This window comes from Rhipicephalus sanguineus, unplaced genomic scaffold, assembly GCF_013339695.2.
Source record: "Rhipicephalus sanguineus isolate Rsan-2018 unplaced genomic scaffold, BIME_Rsan_1.4 Seq277, whole genome shotgun sequence".
NCBI classification, from domain to species: domain Eukaryota; kingdom Metazoa; phylum Arthropoda; class Arachnida; order Ixodida; family Ixodidae; genus Rhipicephalus; species Rhipicephalus sanguineus.
The window spans coordinates 1-14,247 of NW_023614924.1; the positions used below are offsets into that span (position 1 = coordinate 1).

At 45.3% G+C, this 14,247-nt stretch overlaps 1 protein-coding gene across 1 annotated transcript in view; it reads right to left on the reverse strand.

The window, feature by feature from the left end:
* Window positions 1-2,190: 2,190 nt before the first annotated feature.
* The window catches only part of LOC119376916 (uncharacterized), a 42,398-nt gene continuing 30,341 nt past the window's right edge, over window positions 2,191-14,247 (reverse strand). Inside the window, exon 4 of the mRNA XM_037646584.2 lies at window positions 2,191-3,871. Coding sequence (XP_037502512.1) covers window positions 3,342-3,871 — 530 coding nt within the window. The 3' untranslated portion in view covers window positions 2,191-3,341. The remainder of the gene's footprint in view (window positions 3,872-14,247) is intronic.

Below are 14,247 nucleotides of genomic sequence, written 5' to 3' on the forward strand. Positions count from 1 at the left end.
TTCTGCTCTTTTGTGAACCATGTGAACTCCCAATAGGGGATGGTGTCTTATGTTCCCTGAACAGTTTCGCGCTCACCATCATGGCTGCAAGCAACGCTGTCTAACACTCTCCCAAGATTACTAAATATAAATACCTAATAAAGCGGACGGGAGGACAACCCCCGCTGTAGCTCTACTGGTAGAGCACTGGACGCATTTTCCCGAAGGTTGTATAGATTCGGTCCCTGCGGGTGGCAAGTTGTCTTTTTACCCACTTCAATTTCTTCACATCTATATCATAATTACACAATACATTTATTTCTACAAATAATGACCCCAGTACCTTCCTTGGCTTCATCATGTGTCGGCTTTCATTAAGGCTGTGTTGTACAGTTGGACAGCTTCTTAGAATGTCTGCGTGCGTCCCAAAGCTCTCCCTAATTACCCGCACAAGCTTGCCATACAAGGCATAGAGGACGTTCTGGGCATCACTTGGAAACGGTCTATCAACCAATCAATCAGTCTGTTCCATTTACATAACAGGTTAACTACAAAGCATAAATGTACACACAAGGGTCCCAAAGTACTAGACTGCCACAGGACCTTGGTGAAGGCTTCATATAAATACACGAGGATTAGCAGCACTGAACAATACTACACACACAAGACAATACACATGCAGGAATAGAAACAAAAATTCATGAAACCATGAAACGAACAATTTGATAAAAATACAGTACACAGAAACAAATTTAGTACAAGAAAAAAGGCAAATAAAAATTTAACAAAAGGTGTTCTGGAGCTGACACTTCGAGAATGCATAAAACTGGAGTGATACATATATTTTGACGAAAACCGTGCAAGCTTATCTTTTTAAATTTACACAGCCATCAAAAATGCATATGTTGAAACAGCTTCCACGTGTTCGTGACCCCCTACAATCCCCTTTATTGCTTTTTGTGGGTAAGTAAAAACTTGAAAGCAGGGGACAGTAGTCATACTAAGGACTAGTACTAATTTGTGTATCACTTCTTTGTTATTTTTTAACGTGCTGATCAACCAGCATCTGCACATGCTACATTGACTACCCTAAATATTTAACCTTGGTGAAACAGGTCTCCACAATGGGGCCCTGCACGGCACAGTGTGGCCAGACTGAACACAAGAACAGAGACAAAGTACACGCTCACACCATCACTTGCATTTGTCACATAAAAACAATGTTCACTTGTGCAATCTACCAAGGTCTTAAGACCTACCGGAAATAGCTCCAAAACTAGACCTCTTGCCAATTTTTCTCAAACAAAAGGTTCATGCTCCTAACCAGCAACACGTTTCATGGAAGTACTTGCTATGCATACTATACTGGCTAACAGAAAAACCGCGTGGGTTGAGTGGCCTGACAGTTTCACAACTGGCTGTCTTTCCAGTGGAGCTTGCCACTGTAGACCTGTACAAACAATAATTTTGCACAAAGAACACAGACGTCAGTTGCATAGGTGTTTGTATGGGTCATGTGATAAAACTGAGCAAGTTATTTTCCCATTTCCACTTGGCGTGAGGGAATCGGGGGAAACATATAAGGATCACTGGGATGGGCAGGAATGGTCACCGCAACGTATATAGACCGCCATCGAAAAGCAGGCTACATCAGTAGGAATAACCTGCATCGCCAAACAAAACAAACGTAGCTTCTGGTTTCAGCTTGAACACGCTTCGTCAACTACATGAACACGGTATCACCACCAACTGCACAAGTCTTCATTCGTACAGGTACCGCCGCAATTGCAGTGGCCCCTGGATTCTGTAATACCTTCTTTATGGCCTTTAAGAGTATAAAAACTAATCAATCAACAGCCAGCACAATATGGATGATTGGTGGTTTCATGCTGAGATCCTGTGATGCCGCATTCTACCATTAGGCTGGACGCATTCTGACGTTCAATGACATTTGGTAAAGTAAGCCTGCCAACAAATGTTTGCCCACAGTGCTGTCACATGAGCAGCTCACAAGAAGAAGCCCTTCATTGTAATTATCACATTATATGCTTTGGTCAACTACATCATCACAGTGTCGCGACAATTAGTTTTCCTGCCTATTGTAAGCGCCTATCAAGTGTTGGCTAGTACAGGTACGATAGTAATGGCAGTGCATGGGCTCCAAAGGAAAGCGATTGTAGCTGCCTGAATTGCCATAAAGCCAGACATTCGCTGAACAAGGCACGAATGGTCAGTGGCGTAGCCAGGGGATGGCACACCGGGCCCTTGCTCACCCGGAAATTTTTCTGCCATGGTGTACAGATCAAGAAATTACACTCGACCACATCTGCCTGCTCGCCCACTTCAGATCAAAGAGGTGTCCCCCCCCCCAAAAAAAAATTTCTGCGTACACCTCTGCGATTGGTCACTGAGGTACCTTGCACTGCAAGGCCATCTACGGCTGACACATCATAAGGTCTATAGCTGTCATATGCACACCGGTCACACCATGAAAGGACAGTGCCGCGGGAAGCTCATTCACTTTAGACCAGCAAGCTACAAGCGGCCAGTTGAATTCCATAGAAATAAGCAGAGACAGGTTGTGTTCTCACACAACAATTATGTTTCACATACATATTTACCAAGATTATGTTTCACATATATGCTAATTCGAACAACGACAGCAGCCTAACTGCAGCTTGAAGATGTAGCTGCCTGTTCATGTCCCGTGAACACGAAGTTAGAATGTACCCCCACCCACTGCCGTCCATGTCTTCTGAAGATCTCTTCACGACTGACGTTCACCTACTAGGTGGCACTAGCTGCTGTATACTGCAGGCCAACGCGGTGAGGTGTCCGAGACACAACTCCGCCAATAAATATTAGTTACATTCAGCTGATTATTTCATGCTTTTGGGTGTGCATGCCAGACATATGCTGAATCGAGCTAACACCGTTGAATGATAAGACAGCAGTAACAAAACTAATAATTTAAAGATTGAAAATGTTGTACTGTTTGATTTGGAGGTGCAGCAATCCAGCCGATGAATCAAGCCTGTGATAACGTACGGTAACTCTAATTAGTGATAACTACTTATCTATGCTAAGTTTTAACATATTAGGACACGATTTATTGCAAATGGAATAAGAAGGCCCCTAGTGTCAAGGCAAACCTTTGGTCCCAACGCAAACAAATACTACACTAATCTCGTTGGGTTTGTGGTGTCGTTTCAAAATGGCCATGTCATTAGGTTTCTGCATGGGAGAGCAAAAAAATATATTTTTTTAGCCAAACTTCTTGAACTGAAATTAGATTAGATTTGTAGTGACAGGGCCATGGTGTTGCTACTGCGCTCTAAATTGATGACATTACTTTCGGGCATTCATTGTTTCCCAGCTACCTCCTCGTTTTTCTGATTTTGACGACAGGTCTCCTGCCCTTCCGCATCACTTGATTTCACATTTTTCCTATCGGATTCAACGCCGTTCTCTGTGCAATTGTCTTTCTCATTTTTCAGTCTGCTTCCCTTTCTGGTTCCCTTGGCGCCTTCTTCTCCGTTGGCTCCCTTACAGGCTTTGGCTTCGGCCCCAGTATTGATTCCTCCGCTGCCACCTCGTCCATCGGTCCCTTTTCTTGAATCTTTCGCTTGTTTCCAATCAGCGAATTTTTGAGACACTGTTGCTATGCCTCCACCAACAGTGGCACCACCTGCTGCGACCATGGCTTGCGCGGTCGCCGGTATTCCCGCTGCTCCGCAGCTTTGCAAAATGGCGAACACACTGCCCTTGGCAATGACACCTCCCAGCGTTGCTTGGTAGGCAGCTGCCATCGAGCCGGCCGCCACACCGGATGAAGTGAATCCGACCGCTGCCAAAGCTATGGGTGCTGCAACCACTGCAGCTGCACCTGCCACTGCAGAAAAAATACGCATCACTTAGCAGTCTCAATAAAGTTGTTTCCATCTATCCATCACTTTGCACTGTGCTGGCTACAGTAGTTGAACCCCTTTATAAGAGACATGCACCAGGGAGCAATTCTTGCCCCTTATGCGAGGTGTTTTATAAGCAAGGTACCACATTCTTTTTTTTTTCTGATCCACCCCTGTTTCGATGTAGGCACACCGGTGTCTTTTATACCCAGTTTTGCTTCACTTCTAATTCCTTAAAGACCCCATTGGAGAGGCATTACATCAGGGGTGGTGATTAATAAATTAGACACGGGTGTTTGTAGCAGCTTCCAAAAAAATGTTTAACGACGGTTGCAATGGTGTGGGCATTGTCTCTTACATCAGCGTATCCTACAAAGCGGTTCAACCGTAGTTCGACGCAAGGCTAAAAGATAAAAAGGAAATCTGAGAGCGTGCGCTGAGCTGTTTCCGGCTTTATTTTAAAAAAATTGGTGTTCACAGCAAATATTTTTTTTGAAGCTTGAAAGACTGAGCTTTTTTTATGTCAAACTTTTTCCTTATGAGCGCATAAGCATCCTTTTCGGTGCTCAAGAGAAAAATATTAGGCCTTCTCAAGCCATAAGGAACACACTTTAAGCACTCTTGCTGCCTTTAACTCTGCCACCGTCTTAACCACAATTACCAACAAATCCCCTGCCACCTTTTAAAGTGTTTCAGCCTTCCTAACTCTAGGTTATGCATTTCCTCGTTCTGATACTACAGTGAGGATGGAGGAAATAGAGCAACATAAAATACTGTTCTCAAAGCAGCTGTTTCGATGACAAAGGCGAGTCTTTTCACACTGTTGGCTTTAGGAACACCCTTCATTAGACCCAAGTTGAATGCCACAAGGTAACGCGGCAAGAAAAAAAAAACGCCAGGCCTGTGCGCAGGACAGTCGCAGCGAAAACTTGAAGAGCGGCCTTTCTAGAGCCCGTTCCCAACTCTCTTGGGGCATCTAATGCATATTAATATAATATAATTGTTGGCGTTTAACATCCCAAAACCACGATATGATTATGAGAGATGCCGTAGTGGTGGGCTCCGGAAATTTCAACCACCTGGGGTTCATTAATGTGCACCTAAATCGAAGTACACGGGCCACTAGCATTTTCGCCTCCATCGAAAATACGGCAGGATTTGATCCCGTGACCTGCGGGTCAGCAGTGAAGAACCTTAACCACTAGACCATTGTGGCAGGTGACAACTAGTACAATACACATGCAAGGTATCCATTACGCCATAAATCATAATTTTTGTGAAGTAGAGAAGCAAACACTACGCCACCCTTCGTTTTTTGCGGATAAGAGAGGCATTATGTGCACTTTGTTGATGCTGCATGTGGCTGATGATGGTGAAGAATTATGGCTGAGCACTTTGTGGTGGGTAGGAAGCTTAAACCAACACACTCGTTGCGCAATTAGCATTGTGTGACACCTAGTTGTTATTTTACTCTGCTACCATGCTATGTTACATACGTTAACGAGATTCCTTGCCCGACATGATGCCTGTATAGGGTCTTTTTGCAAAGGAGTTTCAAGCACCAGTGTGGCTCTGTGGTAGAATACTTGACTGCCACGCAGAGGCCCCTGGTGCAAATCCCATGCGATCCTGGATACTTTTTAATTATTTCATTTTTTCTTACTTCGCCCAATAGCAATTACAGATACCGGCGGAGGCGGACAACTACAGCACTGTTGTTGTGATCTCATAACAGCTTTGGCTATAAAAAACCAGTAGCCTGAACAGCTTGTTCCTTGGCTAGTTGATATTTGTTTGCTTAACTCTTTCCGGCACAATGGTCATCCATGATAACTACCTTTTCTTCATTTTTTTTTTCTCTTGAAGCACATGAGCCCCTCGCGTCAGATTTTATATGGCACGTTCCTAAAGCTTTCAACATAGTGACAGAGATGATGCCACTTCGTTTGGTCTTCACTGTTACGGGTTATTAAGTCTGTTTTGATCCGGCTGCCGTCGTCTTCAAGGAGCGCTGCACGATGGACCAGAGATATTTTTAAAGAAATGAAAGTATGTCCGGTTCCTATTAAGTTGACAGCTTAGGACAACATGTTGTATAAGTAGTTAATACCAAGGAATCCAGAAATTAGGAGCTGTTCTCAGTCAGCACAGACCACTGTGTCGCTGAAGTTGGTGGTCACCTAGAGTGACCGCCGTGCATGAAGGGTCTTAGAAGGCTGGTAATATATTATTATTTTTTTTATTGGTGCTTGGAGGATAACTTTTGCGAAATACTTTAATGAGCCTTGAAGATTGAGATGGATGTGTGGTACATACAATGTCCCCGCATTCCTGCAGGGAAAAAAGCACTGTTTGCAGCATTCCACTGAAACTGACTGGTAGACCTTTACTGCATGGTGGTCACCTGAGGTGACCACCTCATACCTTTTGAACTAAAGGTGCCAATTTTTTTTTTTTTGCTAGTGAGAAAATCTTTTTCTCAAAAAGAATTCACCGTTTTTTGCATGAAACTCTGTTTCCTGCCAAAAATGCAGTTCTGTGCATGAAAGAGTTAAAAGAAAAAGTTGCATGAAAGAGTTGCAGTCCGCCACATGTATGACGTTTGGACGTGGCCTCTTCAGCCAGTTTCAAGGAGCTTCGGTTTCGCTTCTATTGTTATATCAGATACAGAGCCGCATCCCATGTCTCTAGTCACTCCTGTGGCGTCGTCGTCACACGCACATGGGTGTGCACCTGCACCGCGATAAATGCGCGCCGCACGAAACTATCTTGCAACCACACCTGAACTTAGTGACGACGAGCTTTGAGTCCGAAGATGACAGCTCGTAAGCTTCAAGCTCTGATGGCGAGGATATTTTGCGTCAGCCTGGTACATCCGCAGCCGTTCAGGGGTTAGTTTTGTTTACGGCCTCAAGTGGTCTCCTCCGCACAAGCTCCTGACATTTGTGCACAATCTTAGAGCTACTCTGGTTATGTGTGAGGTTCACACGTCGCTGGGGCGCGATGTGCTGGCGCCAGCTGCAAAGCTTCTCACGACACGAAGACCGCCGAAGCAGATCTCGGCCCCGCACTACAGAGCGGCGCGAGAAGTTTTACGACTACGCGTGATTTCGTTCTTTTTTTTTCCCGATACTGTCTGCAAAACTACGACTAAATATGCTTGGATGGATATTTTGGGATGCCAACCTAAGCGGGGAGAGGTGGCTCCCCGCTTAGGTGGAAAGAGGTGACATGGAAAGAGGTGATGCCTGGTGAAGTTCACTGCACATCTGGTTTATATAGGTGTTCACATCGCGGGCATATTGGAACACCAGCAGGCTATTGTCGTAACAAAAAAACATGAGAAAAGTGCACGAGTGCACCTGTGTCTCACGAAATCCAGGAAATACTTCACTGCATTGCACGAGCAGCAAAGCAGTAGCTCTGTTTAGATTTTTTTTTGTATATTTAACAGAAACATTGTGTAGAACATTTATTATTTTATACTATTCCTGAGTCATTTATCTTCAAAATGCATATTCTGAATTTTCTTTGCTCTGAGTGTTTTTGCATATATAGTCCAAGATCAAGAAGGGAGCGACGGATGGATACACGTTATAGATTTCAAAACAGGAGAAAGTGCTCAGATCAGGCTGGCCGACGTTTCGATAGGGGACCTATCTTTGTCAAAGGCGCCTTGTCATCCCTGGCGTGTTAGTTTTAAGGGGTTAGTGTGAAGTCATGTCCAGCGGCGGCGGTCTGTTGCTGTTGGTAATGATGCCTGGAAAGAGAGAACCGAAAGCAGAGGAGTAAAGCCCTTGCCACATTCAAGAGACTGTTTGCAAACACGTTCGGGTCTGCCATGTCAGAGTTCAAGGTAGCTGCAAAGAGAAAGAAGAAAAAGAAGCGAAAAGAAAAAAAAAAAGGGGGGGGGGGGCGGGTACAACCAAGCGAGAGGACGAGTGCAGCCATCAACAAAGAGCTGCAGAAGGTGGGGAGGAATGGGAACTACAAGCGGGGAGGGCAAAAAAAAAAAAAAAAGGAGAAACCGGGCGGTTTACGTTAAATGTCGCCAAGGAGCTGCAGCAGGTGGTGGGGAAGGCAGCTACAGACGACAAAAAGGTACTCGGGCGGCGTACGTTTAAAATGCCGCCGCCCTACTTTAAGTGATATGAAAGGGTTGCCCTGAAAAGCAAGCTCCTGCTTAATGGGTAAAGTAATTGGCTGGCATATGCATCCAGTGTCGTCGGTGGCTTCCAAAAAATTGGGCGCCCGTCAACTAAGAGGGTGAAGTAATTGGCTGGCATATGCATCCAGTGTCGCGGCGGCTTCCAAAAATGGGCGCCCGTCAACTAAGAGGGGAAAAAAAAAAAAAAAAAAGAAGTTGAAAGGAACGAGGGGCGGCCGGGGGGAACAATCGGAATAAGACTCGTAGAACTTCCTGAGAAAGCGAGGGCTGTGACAATGCTGGCCAGAAGCGGCCTTTGGAGCGCGGAAAGGGGGAAGGAAACCGTGGCTCGGATTCACTAGAAAATGAAAATATTTAAGAGAATAATATCTACACGTATGTGCACATTTTTACATGCAGGTTAAGAGATATTAAAAAAGAATATTGATAGTGTATTATGGGAGCTGGTCGGGATTTATTTGCGAATAGGTTAAGGTTTTTTGAAAGCTGAGCGTACTTCATGTCTCTTAATATTATAGGAATCATGCTATGGCTTTTAACGATTCCAAATTACCACGAGCTAGATTATTCCTGATGGGTGTAGGGATTGAAATTTGTGTATCAAATACGATTGCATGTATTTCCTCTCACGTGGTGACCGGAAGTTTGTTTGGTTAGAATGTAAAGTTTGGCTTGATCGAAATTGTGGTCTTGTTGATTGAAGTGGCTGGCTACTGCTTTTGGTAAGTTGTGCTTGTGTCTGCGCGGTGGCCGTTCAGTCTTACATGGAATTGGTTGTCCAGTTTCGCCTATGTACTGTTTTTTACAGGTGGCACACTCAATGCAGTAGATCAGGTTGTTTGAGGTGCACGTGAAGTTCGATGTTACCTTGTGAAGGTAATCGGATGCTGTGCTTTTTACGTTGGTGGCTGGCTGTATATGTTTGCACGTAGAACATCTTGGACGCCCACAGGGTCCAGACGTTGGTGTAGTTTTTGTTGCGAGTTTTGCATGTACGAGCATATCTTTAAAATTGGCGTTGCGTCTGTAGGCAACCTTAGGCGGTTCGGGGAAGATTTTTTTAAGTTTCTGGTTGGTTGTTAGAATCGGATAGTATTTTGCGAGGATGTTGTTTATGTTCGGAAGTGCGTTGGAAAATTTTGTAGTGAGAAGAGGCGTTGTTGTTGCGGTTTTAGGGCGTGGTTTGAGTGTCTCAGTGCGATCTAGTTTTAGTGCGTCCGTGTAAGCCTTATGAAGGAACGCGTTTGGATGGCTTCTGTTTGCTAGTGTTTCTTTTAGGGTAGTAAGTCTGTTTACGTAATCCTGATCCTCTACGCATATGCGACGTAACCTTGTTGCTTGGCTCCTGAAAATGCCCTGTTTACAATGTTTTGGGTGATGGCTAGTATAATCTAGGTATTGTTGCTTGTCAAATGGTTTCTTATACAGCGTAGTCTTTAATATACCATTCTCAAGATATATGGTTGTGTCAAGAAAGTTGATGCTCTCAGCTGAGGTCTCGGATGTGAACTTTATCGTTGGATGAAAGGAGTTTAGGAATGATGTAAATTTAGCTAGATTGTCCCTGCCGTGACCCCATATTATAAGTATGTCATCAATGTACCGAAGGTATGTGTGGGGTTTGTCTGCGCAGCGAGCCAGGAAGTCTGTTTCCAGAATTCCCATGAATATGTTTGCATAAGTGGGTGCGAATGGGGTGCCCATGCTTGTTCCTTGTATTTGAAGGTAGTAATTTTCTTCAAATTCAAAATAGTTGTGTGATAGTACTAGTTCGAGTAATGATAAATATACTTCAGTAGAATGGTGTACATTATGTTGGTTTAAAGTTTGCTTTATTGAGGTTAGGCCCTCTGGGATCGGGATATTCGTGTATAAAGCGGTAACGTCTAGTGTGACGAGGATGGCGTTTTGTGGGAGTGTGCCTTGCTATTAATCTCTTCTATTATTCGCAGTAGGTGTGGGGTGTCCTGTACAAATGACGGGAATGTCTTCGGAATGTCACCGAGAAAGTGGTTAAGGAATTCGGAGAGGCTCTCGGTTGGGGTGTTGTTATTTGATACTATTGGGCGCCCTGGAATATTGGCAGTGTATAATTCGGTGGATGGTACTTTGTGAATTTTGGGGAGGAGGTAAAACCGCCCTGCTGCTTTGTTGTTTGGTTTCAGAAACTTGAATTCTGATGGAGTTATTAATTCATCAGCAAGGAGGGATCTAAGTGTGTTAGTGATTGTGAGTGTGTATTGTTCTGTTGGATCGCTGTCTAGTTTGCGGTAGTGTTCTGGGTTATTGAGTTGTCTGTAAGCCTCGTGCTTGTACTTCTGTGTTGGCCAAATGACTATGCTTCCTCCTTATCGGCTTCCTTGATGATAATGTCTTCGCGCGACTTGAGGTTAGAGATGATGCGACTCTCCGAATAAGTCATGTTCCTAGGCTTTTTAGATGATTTCGATTGATTAATGATTTCTGTAGTGATAGCTTTAAGATATAAGTCGAGTTCTATTGCCTGTTCTGGTTCGGGAGTCCAAGTAGACTGAGCCCTGAGCGTTGTAGTACCTGTTTCTGCTCCATCGTTATCTGCAAAAAAGTGTCTAATGCGCATTCTTCGTGAAAATTCTGTGAGGTCTCTGTGGAGTTCGAATTCATCTATTGTGTTGTTGGTTGGACAAAAGTTTAGGCCCTTGCTAAGGACCCTTGTTTCCTCCAAGCTTAATGTACTTGAAATGTCTACAACATTGGACTGCTCTATTTGTGTGATGTTAGCTGTGCTTGGTATTTCTCTGTTTGTACTGTCAGTTGTTAGCGGGGCTAGGGTGGTTGTTCGGGAGGGTGTTCCTTGATTGGAAATCATTTTCTTATTCTGCTTTTGCCTCAATTTTTTATTCTGTTTTTCTTTATATTGTTCTAGGTCCCTTTTTTCTTCGGTTGTTAGAATTATGTTCTCGAGGTTTTTGGGAAAATTCTTCAATTTGCTCCATGCAGTGGCTCTTGAGTATATTTAAGAGAGAAAATGAAGCGTTGTCTAGTGCTGCTTGCCAGTTATCTTGATATTGGGTGGAGAGAGTACCTAACGCGGGTGTCGCTTTCAGTTTTAGTCCTTTGGGAATTGTGTTGTTCTTTATGCAGTGCTTGTACGTGTTGAGGTGGCAGGTGTAGTTGGTGAGTTTTTGGGTTAGTTTTCTAGCTTGTAAAAATTCAATGCGGCGTGTATGGGGAGTAGTGATTTCAAGGGTTTGTCACTTATTTGTCTTAGTGCGGGTGGATCTGCGTGTGTCCGCGCGTTCCGGATTGGGAGCTGTTTGAACTTCTGGTTCGTTAGATTCGACGACTGTTGCGGCCTGGGTGTCCGTGTGTGGAGGTATGAGAGTGGGCGTCTGCGTGACAACTTCGGTTGCGGATTTTGTTTCGTCGGTCTCGGTTGTGTCGGGTTCCTGGTGGTAGTGTGGAGGTGGGCATGTAATTTGTGTGGAAGGTTCGGCTGTGGGCCTCATGTTGGATGTTGTTGTGTGTAGGCTTCGGCTGTGGACCTTGCGTTGGGTGTAGTTTGTGTGGAGGCTTCGGCTGTGGTGTATGTTGCCTCCGTTTGGCTCGCAGACAGAGTGTGTTTTCGGTGGTGAGTTCGTCTTTTGTTCTGTTGTTTGCGTGTGGATGTTGCTGAGTGGGCTAGTGTGGCTCTAGTGCGTGGCGCTGTGACGGAGACAGGGATGGTGGAAGGGCCTTGTGTGGGCTGGTAAGTGACGTTGTGTTGTCCTTTAATTAGATGTTTAATGCGCTGAGCGACTGCTGCAACGCCTCGGTGGTTTAGGTGGAGGCCATCCCAGGCCAAGTGTTCGTGTGGTGAATTGTGTATTTCTGTGTGGTGGATGGCGTCTACGTTCTTGTGAAAATGTGGCAAGTTAAGTATCAGTGTGTTTAGTTTGTTTCTTTCCTCAGTGTGCCTCATCAGTGCGGTTGTTTGGTGAATCAGTGGGCGGTGTTTGTTTTGTAGTCGAGGAGCCACAGTTGTCACAGTTATGTGTGTGTTCGGGCGAGCTGTCTGGATTGAGAGTATTACGTCGTTTAGTGATTCGATTGTTTCTGCTGCATTTTGACTGTGGAGGTTGTTCGTTACGGCATTGATAATGAAGTGTGTGGTATCTGTTGGGGCGTCACATACCAGTGTTAAGAGTCGGTTGTCTGTGCGCCGCTCAAATGTCTAATGTATGGTGCTTGTGGGCCTGACGGGAAGTGTTCGTGTAGGTATTTGAATTGGCTGTCGCCTAGAATAGCTACATGCGCCAAGGGACAACAAGGGGCACTTACCCTGTTCCGTCATCGTCAGCAGGCATGGAGTCCAAGATCAAGAAGGGAGCCGACGGATGGATACACGTTATAGATTTCAAAACAGGAGAAAGTGCCTCAGATCAGGCTGGCCGACGTTTCGATAGGGGACCTATCTTTGTCAAAGGCGCCTTGTCATCCCTGGCGTGTTCGTTTTATGGGGTTAGTGATGACGTCATGTCCAGCGGCGGCGTGTCTGTTGCTGTTGGTAATTGATGCCTGGAAAGAGAGAAACTCGAAAGCAGAGGAGTAAAGCCCTTGCCACATTTCAAGAGAGTTTGCAAACACGTTCGGGCCTGCCATGTCAGAGTTCAAGGTAGCTGCAAAGAAAGAAGAAAAAGAAGAGAAAAGGAAAAGAAAAAGGGGGGGGGGTACAACCAAGCGAGAGGACGAGTGCAGCCATCACAAAGAGCTGCAGAAGGTGGTGAGGAAGGGAACTACAAGTTTTGAAATCTATAACGTGTATCCATCCGTCGGCTCCCTTCTTGATCTTGGACTCCATGCCTGCTGACGATGACAGAACAGGGTAAGTGCCCCTTGTTGTCCTTGGCGCATGTAGCTATTCTAGGCGACAGCCAATTCAAATACCTACACGAACACCTCCCCGTCAGGCCCACAAGCACCATACATTAGACATTTGAGCGGCGCACAGACAACCGACATCTTAACACTGGTATGTGACGCCCCAACAGATACCACACACTTCATTATCAATGCCGGAACGAACAACCTCCACAGTCAAAATGCAGCAGAAACAATCGAATCACTAAACGACGTAATACTCTCAATCCAGACAGCTCTCGCCCGAACACACACATAACTGTGACAACTGTGGCTCCTCGACTACAAAACAAACACCGCCCACTGATTCACCAAACACCCACACTGATGAGGCACACTGAGGAAAGAAACAAACTAAACACACTGATACTTAACTTGCCACATTTTCACAAGAACGTAGACGCCATCCACCACACAGAAATACACAATTCACCACACGAACACTTGGCCTGGGATGGCCTCCACCTAAAACCACCGAGGCGTTGCAGCAGTCGCTCAGCGCATTAAACATCTAATTAAAGGACAACACAACGTCACTACCAGCCCACACAAGGCCCTTTCCACCATCCCTGTCTCCGTCACAGCGCCACGCACTAGAGCACCACTAGCCCACTCAGCAACATCCCACACGCAAACAACAGAACAAAAGACGAACCTCACCACCGAAAACACACTCGTCTGCGAGCCAAACGGAGGCAACATACACCCACAGCCGAAGCCTCCACACAAACTACACCCAACGCAAGGTCCACAGCCGAAGCCTACACACAAACAACATCCAACATGAGGCCCACAGCCGAACCTTCCACACAAATTACATGCCCACCTCCACACTACCACCAGGAACCCGACACAACTGAGACCGACGAAACAAAATCCGCAACCGAAGTTGTCACGCAGACGCCCACTCTCATACCTCCACACACGGACACCCAGGCCGCAACAGTCGTCGAATCTACGAACCAGAAGTTCAAACAGCTCCCAAACCGGAACGCGCGGACACACGCAGATCCACCCGCACTAAGACAAATAAGTGACAAAACCCTTGAAATCACTACTCCCCATACACGCCGCATTGAATTTTTACAAGCTAGAAAACTAACCCAAAAACTCACCAACCACCTGCCACCTCAACACGTACAAGCACTGCATAAAGAACAACACAATTCCCAAAGGACTAAAACTGAAAGCGACACCCGCGTTAGGTACTCTCTCCACCCAATATCAAGATAACTGGCAAGCAGCACTAGACAACGCTTCATTTTCTCTCTTAAATATACTCAAGAGCCACTGCATGGAGCAAATTGAAGAATT